This window comes from Pseudonaja textilis, chromosome 3, assembly GCF_049901715.1.
Source record: "Pseudonaja textilis isolate UNSWEBS1 chromosome 3, rPseTex1.2, whole genome shotgun sequence".
NCBI classification, from domain to species: domain Eukaryota; kingdom Metazoa; phylum Chordata; class Lepidosauria; order Squamata; family Elapidae; genus Pseudonaja; species Pseudonaja textilis.
In genome coordinates, this window is record NC_141992.1 from 163,984,328 (window position 1) to 163,997,680 (window position 13,353).

General features: G+C 31.6%; 1 protein-coding gene across 13 annotated transcripts in view; it reads right to left on the minus strand.

The window, feature by feature from the left end:
• The window catches only part of ASPH (aspartate beta-hydroxylase), a 97,677-nt gene that overhangs the window by 52,164 nt on the left and 32,160 nt on the right, over positions 1-13,353 (minus strand). For 10 of the 13 annotated variants that reach the window (XM_087931294.1, XM_087931291.1, XM_087931295.1 and 7 more), the window contains 4 exons: positions 5,199-5,288; positions 3,208-3,282; positions 993-1,181; positions 59-109 (listed from right to left, as the gene is read on the minus strand). In XM_087931294.1, coding sequence (XP_087787420.1) covers positions 59-109; positions 993-1,181; positions 3,208-3,282; positions 5,199-5,288 — 405 coding nt within the window. The remainder of the gene's footprint in view (positions 1-58; positions 110-992; positions 1,182-3,207; positions 3,283-5,198; positions 5,289-13,353) is intronic. The other 3 variants (XM_087931298.1, XM_087931297.1, XM_087931293.1) reach the window with 1 other exon arrangement.

Consider the following 13,353-nt stretch of genomic DNA (forward strand, 5'->3'; position numbering starts at 1 on the left):
TTATATAAGTCCATCTTATATCTAACTCTTCTATCAAATTATGACAGACATTAGATACCATCGGTGTCATATTCTTCTTGATCCTTGGGTTGGTAGTGATTTGCAGATTCTGAAAATAAAATGTTTCTTTTTAAATATGTACAAAGATTACAGAAAATACTGCAAAATTTCAAATTTACTAAATTAAATTAATCTATAAGTTCCAAACATAGAGGCCCATTCTATATGATAACTGGTATTAAAATTCAAGGATTGTGAACGAGTCTCAGAACTATGCAAGTTTTCTTATAATTCTTTTTTCTTGCATTTGAATACAACCAGGCCTTTATCTTAGTGTAAAATAAATTCACGCATGAATCCAAATCCGTGCAAAGGCACTCCTAAATATGTATGTATGTATGTATGTATGCATGTGTGTATGTATATATGTGTGTGTGTGTGTGTGTGTGTGTGTGTGTGTGTGTATATATATATTCTTAAGTTTTCGCGGGTACTTACATGTATGGCATTCGGCTTTGTTCGGATATTTTCCCACGTCATTGTAGTTGTGCTTTTAAAGTTGTAGCAACGTTTAGTGTTCAGATGAACACTGTACAGAAGCCTGATGATGGCAGATGAGATTCTGCCGAAACGTTGCTACAACTTTAAAAGCACAACTACAATGACGTGGGAAAATACCCAAACAAAGCTGAATGCCATACATGTAAGTACCCGCGAAAACTTAAGAAAACATATATATGTATATATGATATATAAAAGCATATATATGTTGCCTTAATACATACATAGATACACACATACACATACAAATTATTATACAAATACAATACATAGACAACATCACAAAGGTTTAAGTGAATGATTACAACAAACTCAGAGCTACATACATCTTAAACTTTAAAACCTTCAATGCCTCTCTGAATTGGTTCAGAAAATTAAATGCTACATAAATATCTAATAAATATGGTTATTTTTCTTCACAACTGAGATACCTTCTTGGGTAGAACTTGTTTTCTCTGTTATTTCAGGTATTTTGTCTTCTTTTTCTTTATCATAACTCTGTTCTGTTGTGGGTTCTTCAGATAGTTCATTATTGTCTTCTTTTTCTTCCTCCTCCTGAAAATCTGTTTCTTCATGGTGTTCATCTATTTCACCTTTTTCTTCATCTAGTTCACCTTTTTCTTTTTTGAAAAAAAAGAGACGACTTTGAATTCTAGTAAACACCCTTAATTTCATGAAATCAAACATCCATTTAAAACAGTAACAGAAATTGCATCTTTCCTAATAAAAAAAGCATAAACAGTGATGCTTAAATTTTAAACCTGACAATTTTCAATATTTCAATATAATTTTCAATATTTTTAGTGATTTAAATATAGTCTGTTCTCCACAAAAATCATTAAACTATTCTGTACATTTTTGTGTATATTTTTCTATAATCTGTACTTGGTACAGATTACTAAATACCCCTTACTAAAGGGTATTAAAATTAAAATTAAAAAGGGTAATTTTGGCATCTTAGTGATTCATTCATTCATTCATTCATTCATTCATTCATTCACTCACTCACACACTCACATTGTATGTCCATTACATAATAATAGAATAAGGGAAGTGGGAATGGATATTCAAAATATTTCTAGCAGGAATACCAGATTCTGTAACAGCTTTGTTCCCTATGCCATCCACCTGGTAAACTCGCAAGAATTGTTTTTGTCACCATGTACATATATACATCCGAACTAGACTGTGTTGTTTTTCTGTGTCATATATTACAGTATATGTGAGTATATACATAATTTTGTATTTATTTATTTAGTCATGTTTATGTAGCGTATATTGAGATGGTGACTCTTTTGAGCTGTATGCAATGAAATTTCATGTTAATGTATGCTAATTAGTGTACCTTCAAAGTGACAATACAGTTATTATTCTATTCTATTCTACATTGGAGGTTTCTAGTATAATCCCCTGCTCAAGCAGGAGACCCTATACTAATTCAGGCTGTCCTATCTTTTCTTAAAAACCTCCAGTGATGGAGCATCCACAACTTCTGGAGGGAAGCCTTTCCACTGATTAATTGTTCTGTCAGGAAATTTCTCCTTATCCCAATTGTGATCTTACCAAGGCTTTATAAAAACTTTACGTTTCTTGTTCTGCCCTCAGGTGCTTTGGAAAATAAGTTGCCCTTCCCTTTGGTGTGACTACCCCTTAAATATTGGAAGATTGCTAGATATACCCAGTTCTTGAAACCATCATATGGTTTAGCCTCCTAATCATCTCTGTATTCTTCTATACACTCTTTGTAGAGTCTCATGTTTTTTTGTTTTTGTTTTTGTAGCATGGTGAACAAAACTGGATGCACTACTCCAAGACTAGCCTTACTAAAGCAATATAAAAAAATACTAACACCTCATGTGATTTTGATTCTATCCCTCTAGCCTAGAATTGTGCTGGATATTTGGCAGTTGCACTACATTGTTGGCTTATACTTAAATGATTGTCCACTAGGAGTCCTAGATCCTTTTCTGAAAGATACTGCTGATGAAGCAGGTGCCAACTATTCTATTCCTGTTAGTTTTCTTGTCTAAGTCTTACTTTTCTCATCAGTGAACTGCATCTTGTTGGATAGGACCCAGTGTTCAAGTCTGTCAAGATCCTTCTGGAACTTAAGCCTACCTTCTACTGGTTGGCTACTGCCCCCCAGCTTGATGTCACCTGCAAATTTGATGAGTTCCCCTTCTATCCCCTTATCTAAATCATTTATGAAGCTATTGAAGAGTATGGGGCCTAAGATAAAACCTTTGGGTACCCCACTGCATACTTCTCTCCATGTAGTTTCATTGAGGACTATATGTTGAGTGCAGTTGATCAGACAGTTACATACCCGTCTGGTAGTGATGCTCTCCATCTCACATTTTTCTATCTTGCCAAAAAGTGGTCTACTTTGTCTAATACCTTATTGAAGTCCAAGTACGAATAGATTATGCCAGAAACATTTACTCTTATCATGGGAAAGTTCTACAAGCTATGCAAAGACAATATTTTTCCACCTCAGGAAGAAATAATTGTTAAAGCAACGGAGGGATAAACAGAAAGGTATGTTATAAACTCTCTTACATAGATCAAAGTAGTGGCAGACTATTTTTCTAAAAAAAGGAAGAATCTACACATTTGAAAAAAAATGAATCTAGGATACATTCATACCAAGTTGTGAGTCAAGAACTTCATGTAGTAAGGCCTCAATTTCATCTTCAGGTTCTGTTTTAACATGTACGTGTTCTGCATAAGTTTAGAAAATATATGAACAATTACTGAAAATGAAATAACAGAAAATGGAAAATAGGTACCTAGAGAAAAATTAATATATTTTATCCCTAAAATAATTTGTAATTGTCAGTCTTTCTCAACTATGTAATCTATGTTTTACACTAGCATTTCAGATGTTGCCTTTCCGGTTCATTCTACTATTTTTAAATGATTCTTACAACTTCTTAAATATATTTAAAAGCTTCTTCCAATGATCTGAGAAAACTAAAAATTGACACATATATCTGACCTCAAAACAGCCACACAACTTGCTCTTTGGATTTTTCTACCATTATTTACACCTGCTTCAACTTTGTCCAGAGCTTGGAATAAGTTGAAACAAGATTAAATGTGATATCATTTTCAAATTTTTTAAAAATACAAAACATTTGCATTTGTTTTTAAAAAATGAAAATATCACATTTAATCTTATTCAACAAATATTTTCTTTTTATTGTGTTCCATATGTGTATATGTGTGTGTAAAATGCTACATTTTTATTCATGTAAGCATTTGGCTACCAATTCATGTATTTTGCAAATGTGTATATTAGTAGAAATCATAATAAAAAACTTCAGGTGAAGACAAGACAGTAAATTGGATAAGGCAACTAATCTCAATCCATCCATTTTATAGTGTAAGCAGTTTTGCTATATAGGGCTTGGAATGGAATTTGTTACCTAATGTAAAAATGTACTCCTGAAATTTTTATCTTAATACATTTCTAGGTTGTATTTTGACATATCTAAGGATGAGCAAGCATAGCCTACAAGAAATACTTAATTATAGCTTATCTTTGATAAGGCAACAGGTTTTAAGGGAACCTTAAGATCTGTGAATAGATTCCAGGATTAAAATAGTGTATCAGTATGGGGCCAAAGGTAAAAATAGAATTTATGTTTCCAACAAATTACTGTATCCCATGAGCACTATATTAATATGGCTATGTGATGTTATGTAGATTACTATATTTTTACATGGAGATTTCCTGAAAATTACTTAGAAATTCCAACAACTGCAGATTCAGTCACCTTTCTTCCTGATTTACAATGGTTGCCAATTTATTTCAAAGCCCTCTTTAGTTGTTACTTTATAAAGCTTTGAATGGCTTTAGTCCAAGTATTTGCTAGAATGCCATTTCCAATATGTACAGACTGGACATTAAAAGCATTTTAATTTGGAAGGTGGCTTGCCTTTTAGCTCCACCAATGAGTAAGGCCTAAGAGCGATTATCTAAGCCAGAACCTTCAAACTTGTATATTCTTGCTATACAATTTGCGGCTTTTGAAAATAATTCTAGCATTTTCATCTTTGCAATTAGTCAAAATTTCTACATTCGAAATTTTATTATTAATTTCAGCAAATCACTCTCGTCATGTAATATATATAAAACATACCCACAATAATAGCCATTTTTAAATGGGCCATCTCCTCAATGGTGATTCTTTGTATATGTCCCTATATTAGTAAATTTAAGTAGGATGTTTTATTGATATTTCAAAGCATCTATTTAAAAACTCTTTATCATTTCATGTATAACTATTAACTAAACTATTAAATTAACAATTAAATAGTTATACATCTTAGCCAATTTCATCTAACTGTAGCTGCCATTTTGCATCTGAAATAGGCATTATATTTGACTTTCAATTCATTTCTTTGAAATATTGATTTTGGAATTATTTCTGAAGATTATATCAATCAGGAAAAAAATTCTTCACTGCCTTAAAAAAATAACTAAAAACAAAGAGTAAGCTAAATAGAAAACACTGTAATATCTGAAAAAATTCACGGGAAGCACAGAATAAATATTGTAATTTTTCAATCATCGCAAAATGTTGTAATTGCAGATCTCATATTCTAAGAGTTTTGTATTATTAAGGACTTACCTGTTTTCACATGTGGCTTTTCTGCAGGTTGGATAACCTCTTCAGCACTTCTTGGCATTGACTGTTCTGGGACAGATCTTTCCTTAAGTCCTGCATTGTTTAGTTATAAAGTTAACTTTAATCTCTGCATCAATATTTTGATCCAATTAGGCATCATTATTAGCGAACCACCCAGGGTGAGATGGGAGGTGTAGAAATTTAATTAATTAAGATGGGGACACCAAACGCAGTGAAAAATACTTACCACCTCCAGAAAGTCATGTCATCTTCAATTTAAGTTTTAAACATACATTTAAAAATTTTAATACATTAAAAATATTATAGAAACTATTTAAAAGGAATTGCTATGTGCATTCACTAGCTTTATTTCCAACTTCCTTTGAGCATTTTGTATATTACCAAACTGATTTCTAATATAGATACCTAGAATACAATGAGAGACATTAAAAGACCACTGTCTCATGGAAATCTCTTTAAAATTATGGCTGTATGCATGCATGATTTTGTGAGGTCAAATATCAACCAGCAGTACAACTTCATTTAATATAACTGAATTTGTTATCCCAACATTTTCTAGCTCTGTCTCTCTTATCCACTGATGAACAAAATACAATAGATTAAAGGATGTTATAGTAGATCTCAACCTGGTGGAAGTGAATAGAAGAAATTCTTTGCTTCACTTAACGTAATTATTCCCGAGGTTTCTTGAGCATTGGAGATGATGAGTTATATTCATACTGCACACCCAGCAGCAAAAAATACAGACAAAAAGGAGCAATGTACATAGCACGAAGAATGATTATATACTGTACTTCTATAGTTAAACAGGAAAGAGAAATAGCTAAATTTTCAATGCTCCCATATATAGCAAATTCCCAATGTGCAATAAGCCAGAATACATTCTGATTTTTACTATCTTTTATCTTAAACTATTGGGAGTAGTTTATGACCCACATATTCAGCAATTGTTCAAAATTACAACAATGCTTAATAAGATTTACAACCAATCCTCATAATTACAGCCATTGCAGCATCCCTGTGGTAACATGACAGCAATTTGGTGCTGGCAATCAACTCACAAATACTGCAGCATCCCGTTTTCACATTTGCAATTTTCATCACCAACTTCCAATAGGCAAAGTCAATGATGAAACCAGCAGAGTCAATAAAGGATTATATTTGTAGCTCAGGGTTAGAATAGGAGGTCCTTGGTGCTCAGACCTTGGTTGTTTTCTTGTGGATGCCAATGATGATGTTACTTACTTTGAGTAATGAAACATCTGCAAGAAAACAACCAAACTCAGAAAGCACCAAGGACTCCTCACTAGCAGGAGGTTGTAAAAAGCGATCACATAAAAATGCGCTTAATCACTATGCAGGATTTGTATAACGTTAACTGGAACTGCAGCAACTTCCACTGTAAGTCAACAGTTACATGCCACACCATGAAAGAGTTGCCATTCCTAATTACTACTATCTGTATTGCTACCTGTACTTCTTAGATAGCTGATTTTTAAGTAAATATTCTAATATTGAATAAAAAGGAATTGAACAATTCTTCTGCTCAGATGTTTTTATTGAATTTCATCTCTTCTAATAAACAAACAGGAACATATTTCATTACTTTATTTCCAAGAGGATATGAATTATTTTCAGTGTACTACATTCCAACATAAATGTCATAAAAGTCAAAATTCATTCAAAAATCTTTAAATTCTTCAAAAATGAATTAAAAATATTTACAATGAGACTCAATATACTGTCTATACATCTAAGTAATCAGGTGCCTTCCATTTATTACAGAGCACAGTGTCTACAAGTCCTTGCTAGTGGCTAGGCAAAAATACCTTTTGAAAATATATTTGGAAGCAAATGACTATTCCTAAATGTTTTCTGAAAACGTTATATAACCTTTCTCTTCCCCGACAAATGGCATCACCACTGGCTCATGTACACTGCATGTTCTGAAATTTTCGAAGAGGTTTCTATGCTATGAAATTCTTTTCTATTCCTTATTTGACAGCAAAACATACGTTACAGAAATACTAAGATCGACATGGTTGCATTTTATTTATTTTGTTCCCCCTTATCTAACTCTATTTCAAGTTAATATTTTCATTTAAGAATTTGTATCAAACAACTAAATTAATACTATTATATAAATGCATTTCCTCAGGCACACACCCAAATAATATTTTTAGCTAAATCATTAAAGCTACCTTCTCAAAATAAAAAATGCACTATTTTGCATTCCTTTCTAAATTGCATATATGTAGTTACTATTTTTCACATCATCACCTGAAATATAATAATTTATGCATTGCAAATTCAAAGCCATTATGGAAACGTTTGCTTTATCTTCATGTTCAAAATGTTAACCAGTTAAAGTACTTCCGAAATGCTGTCTGGATATCTCCATTATTTTTTCATATAAGTTTCTAAAGTACATCTTTTTTTCTGTAAGGCTTTCCTTGATGGAAAGGAATTCTAAAAGTCACTAATTACTTTTTGTACACAATGACTCTGTTCAATGGTTTTTGTTTTTTTTAACTGTAATACAACTATAAAATTCAATTTTCTCCCCAAAAGATTGGTTTTCTAAGCAGCAAGCATTATGGAAAAATTATTGTGAAAGGGTAGTTGAAATCAGTATTTTGATCAAGTTCATGCGTTCTAAATTCAGTGTCATGGTTTATATTTTCAAACCACTTGTCTTTGATATGGTTAAGTAATTCATTATGGAAAACATTATGGAGTATGTAATCTGATGAGGTTATTTATTGTGATGAATCTCTAACAGGGAAAGCAACCTATGGCATCCCAGTTATAGAAATCACATTCCAGCAGTCCCAGCCAACGTAGCTTAATAGTGAGGGATGCTGGGAATCAAAATTAAGTAACATCTGGAATACCACAGATTACTGAATCCATGCTTAATATAATGGATGTTTGTTTACTGCACACATACACACACACATACAAACACAGAAACCTGAGAACCAAATCCAAGTTTATTTTCCCATTACAATTCTAAGAATTGGTATGAAATATTGTTCTAAATTAAATACTAATTTCAAATATTTCAGTTTATTTTTACATTAGCCTTTTTGTGTGTGACATACTGAGTAGCAAAAATAAAATTCCATTGTATAACTGATCACAATAAAGTAAACAAGCTATGTACAAAGGGAATATTGCATGTTTATAAATTCACACGTCTACCAAGGCTGCGATGGAACTAAGCATGTATTCTTGTTTATTCCAACCAACTCAAGAAAAAGTGTATTACAGATGAAATATCAATGGTTTCTTTTGTTTGTTTGACTACTATTCAGACTTTAAAAATTGTTACTTTGGTTTTTTTCTTTTATCTTCTTCAGATGGTTTAGAAAGACTTTTTGCTAACTTCTTTACTTCTTTATCTTTGTCATTAGCTAATACTTTTGTATCCTTATCTTTATGATTTTTGTCTAACTCAGATTTTTCTTTTCCAGTTTTTCTATCTTGCTTAATTTTATGAGAATCTTTTTTTGATTTATCATCGATTTTCTCGTTCTTTATATCAAAGTCCTCAATTTTTTTCTTTGTCTTCTTCTTTTCTTCTTCTTTGGCATCTTTCTTTAATTGCTGCTTTTCTTTTGTTTTCTTGGCTGATTCTTTGATCACTTTTTCATTATTTAAAAAAAGGAAAATATTTTTTTAAAATTAAGACACTATTTATTAGCATGCAAGTTCAAATCATGAATTCATGTTTCCACTTCAAAATAAGCTGTTCACATATTAGTAAAAGCAGAAAAATATATATAATTTATAGCCTTTTCTGTCTTTTGTTTACTTTTATGGGAAAGTGTCTCTTAGGGTTGTTTACTTTTATGGGAAAGGGTCTCATTATCCTTGTTGATGTCTTTCCTACTTAAATGTTTAAAATTAAATTTTGTCACACCTATCTTCTTAAGTAGTAGGGTTATCTTTATACAATACTTGTACAATATAATACAGTGTAGTCCTTTTTTAATGACCACAACTGGGATCTTCACTAAGTGACACCGTTGTTAAGAGTGAGGTCTTACAATTTACTGAAGGCTGTTCCATTGAGTCTGCTTATCTGAAGCCAAATGTGAAATGTGCAAATGCCAATGCCAAATGATTGAACTGCAAAACTAAAACAATTACAGGAAGACTACTGAATGGAACTGGGTAGTATAAGTCTAATACCTCAGTCTTCTGTTACTTTCACACAGGGTCCCAGTTCATTCCTGCTTTCTATTCTTTTACCACTTTGTTATATGTTCTTTTATGTACACTGAAATCAGAGGTATACTGCAGGTGTAGCAGTTTACTGAAAAGCAGGCCTTTTCCGTAGCAGTCTATGGCAGCAGTCTCCAATTTTTCCAGCTGTGTAGACTGGCTGTGGAAGCAGTGGAGGGAGATGTTTTGCACGCGTGCCCTCCGCTTGTGCAAATGGGGCTTCATGCGCTCCTGTTGCTTGTGTGGCCCTGTACTCAAACAGTAACCAATCGGGCTTGGGAACCCCAGGTCCATGGAACATCCTTCTCAGTGAAGTATACCTGACATGGATTTTACTACACTTTTTAATGTCAAGTGAAGATGTCTTGGTCATATGTCACTGTTCAGATATCAGTTATTTAAGCTGGTACTCTAATGTTCTTTATTTTAATAACTGTTTTTATTACTTCGTTTTATTTTTTTTACTGTATTTTAAGCTACCTAAAACTTTATTCTGATGTTTCAAATTTCAATATTACTGTGATTTTGATTAATATTTGGTTATTGATATATTATATTACTGGAGGGTTACTTTAATTTTGCCTGGGCCATTCAGATACACAGCTATGAAGTGGATGGCTATATTAGTTGTTTAAAGAAAGAAAGAAACAATGACAATGACTATGCTAGCTGTGAGGTGTAGGTTCTATACATCCACAAGGAACCAGCTGGGAAAGGTTGATGTCAAGTATTTTTTTTTAGAAAATGTTAAGTTCAGCACTGGCATTAACTTTAGCAACTTGATGACATTATAGACTCTGAATGTGATTAGTCCAATATTAAAGATATTCTCTTGACTCAATTTCAATTAGCATTGTTTAATTGAACTTAATATTGATCTAGTAAAACATTCTTGAAAATCAGTGTTTTATGATAATAAAATAAGAAAAGAATGCACTATTTTAATAGATTTAGGTAAATTATAGAAAAGCCTGAGATGCACATCTATTTTACTCAGGTTAAACTTGATTATGTTATTCCCCAATAAATTAATATTAACAAGTTTTTTTTTCTGATTGCAATCTGAGAAATTTAAAAAATAAAAATGTGTTATACAATTGATTTGTTAGTGCTACAAGGCATATCAAATCTAAATTTACTCAAATACTAGCTTCCATGCCTAGAGTATCTCAAAATATTCATTAGTAACCATGGAAGTGAGGTAAGGGTGAACAATTGACAGATGCATGAATGATTATTTCCTGAAAATAGCAATTTTGCATAATTTTCAAGTACTGTAGCACTCCAAAACCAGAAGTGAATTCAGTTGAAGGAAAAATATCCTGGCATTATCAATGTTAATAAAAGACAGAGAAACAGAATCAAAGACCTTTCCAAATTATTTTTCTCACTAGGCATCCATCCAGGCCAATATTCATCAATCTGCCAAGATATTATCAACCTTTAATTTTTTCTAGTATGCTATTTGAACCCCAAAAACTGTTGGACTCTTAAGAATAATTAAAGATAAATGTATTAATGTCAAATGCTATTATAAATAAAATGTGTGTCTTCTATCATATAGTTTTTCATTAAAAAATCCTCATGCTAATATTCTAACATTCAAAATAATTACTATTACATCCTAAATATACATATAAAGCCATTCTCAACAGTATTGTCCATTACTAGGCAAGGCTGATCACATTCCCATAAATCCCTTATATATTTTCATAGTATAATACTATTCAAAGGGGTTTAAAACACATTTTCATTCACCATAAATAAAATGGGGAACCTATCTATTCGTGTGATTATATTGCTTGCCCAAATGTTTTGCAGGAGTAAAATTATAAGCCAAGAGTTTACACATCTGATAGACAAAAAGTAATTAAATATTTGGCAAGCACCAGGATAAATAAATCCAAAATTCTTGTTTATATCATTAGAAAGATAATTTATAAGAGTTGTATGTTCTTTTGAAACTATAACTATATGTAACTCCAGCTGACAGATCTCAGTAAAGGCATTTTGTTTATTTTTTGTCAGCAAGTTGATATGCATTTAGAAATTTGCTTCTATATATTTATAACAGAACTGTTTTCAGGAGAGATTCTATTATGGCATAATGATCAAAATGTAATATATTAGGGATGGAGAGATATAACAGAATATGCTGGAGCACAATGCAAAGTACCTTGAGCTATTGAAGCAAAAGCAGAATATAAATATAATAAACTGCTTGAGTCATTTGGAAAACTGTTTAGTAAAAAATGGCCACATCTGAAATTTTTATGAGAGCATCCAAAGTTAGTAGGCATAATTATTAACATGACAAAACTCATGCACTGCAGGCATCAGTAATCAATACACAATAAACTTTGCTAAGGCTTGGTAGTAAAGTACCTTTGACTTTGCTCTTGATAATCTCTCCAGGTTTTACTCCTGAATTTTTAAAAATGGAAATAGGTTGCAAGTATTATTTTAGGACATTTCGTATACTAATTAAAAAATGAAATTTCCACCAGAAATATTTTACCATGAAATTATTAATATTCTACATTTATATTTTTCATTATTCAGTAAAATTAATATACAAGATTTTTTTCTAATACCTCTTTTTGACTAAGAGATTTTTTTTACAACTAATAAAGCAAGATAAGAAAACATTCCAATTTTTATTCCAGTAGACATTAGTTTATTCATGTTACTAGACTTGGAATTCCAATTTCACTTTTTCTGCTGGTAATTATTTCTAGTTATAACTGTACTGAGAGTTAATTTTTTGCAGTCATTGGACTGGATTGAAAAATATATTTAGGATCAAATATGTTTATAAACAATTCTTGAATAAATGCAATCTTGGCTCTGACATTATATCAACTACCTTAGAAAAGTATGCTGGACACATGAATATATGAATTGGTAATAGTTCACAGAAATCTGATTTCTGAGTAATCAGTTCTGAGCAAGTAATACATGATTCATATACATGTCATAGAGATAAATACAGCATTGAAATTGTTCTTTTCTTTAGAAATGTTAAACAAGCTGCACATGTAATAGCTACATCACATCTATCACATGATTGTAAACTGTTTTAGTTTATGTTTATTTATTTATAAGATTTATAATTACACATCTTATGTATCAACATCTTGGATGGCTTACAAACAATATACTAAAACAATTAAAAAAAATCATAAAACCTACATAAAAACTATTAGTGTTCCCAAACAGTACTCCCCTTATAACCAACAGACAAGTTTCCTGAGGTCTAGCCACATACTATCCTTATGAAAAAAGCCAGGTCTGCAAAGCTTTTTGGAAGGCTTTTGGAGGATATAGGCCTGCCAGATCTCAGAGGTAAGGGTGTTTGAAAAGAGAGGGGCAGAAGTTGAAAACAATCTAATATATTCCCCATTCATGCCGAAATACTACTACTTCTTTGTCAGTACTGCTGATTGTAGTTGAACAGTTGAAATTAAACAGGTTCCTTCTTTCCCAAAACATTTTGCCTATTATCAAAGATTTTCATTATCTTTTAGACCAAGCTTAGAATATTCTTGAAAATCTTAGGTGTAAATGTTGCCAACAAATTGCTATATTTAAAATGTGAAATAAAAAAATATTATGATGTAATTTGAAGTTTTGTCATGATCCCACAGAACTTACTTTTTGGAGCATAGTCTTTATAACCTTTAGATGGAGTATGCCCATCTAAAGCCAAAGAAATCCTTCAGCATGGAAAATACTGTTATAGACAGACGACTGGAGGTTATATCCACACTGTATATTATGAAGTTCTGAAAAGCTCAGTTCAGTTCATTAAGTTCTCTGTTCCATTCTATCTCAAACCTAATTAGGCTCTTAATATTCAGTGCCCAGGGCCCAAGTACAATTCAGAAACAATTATAAATCAATTTCA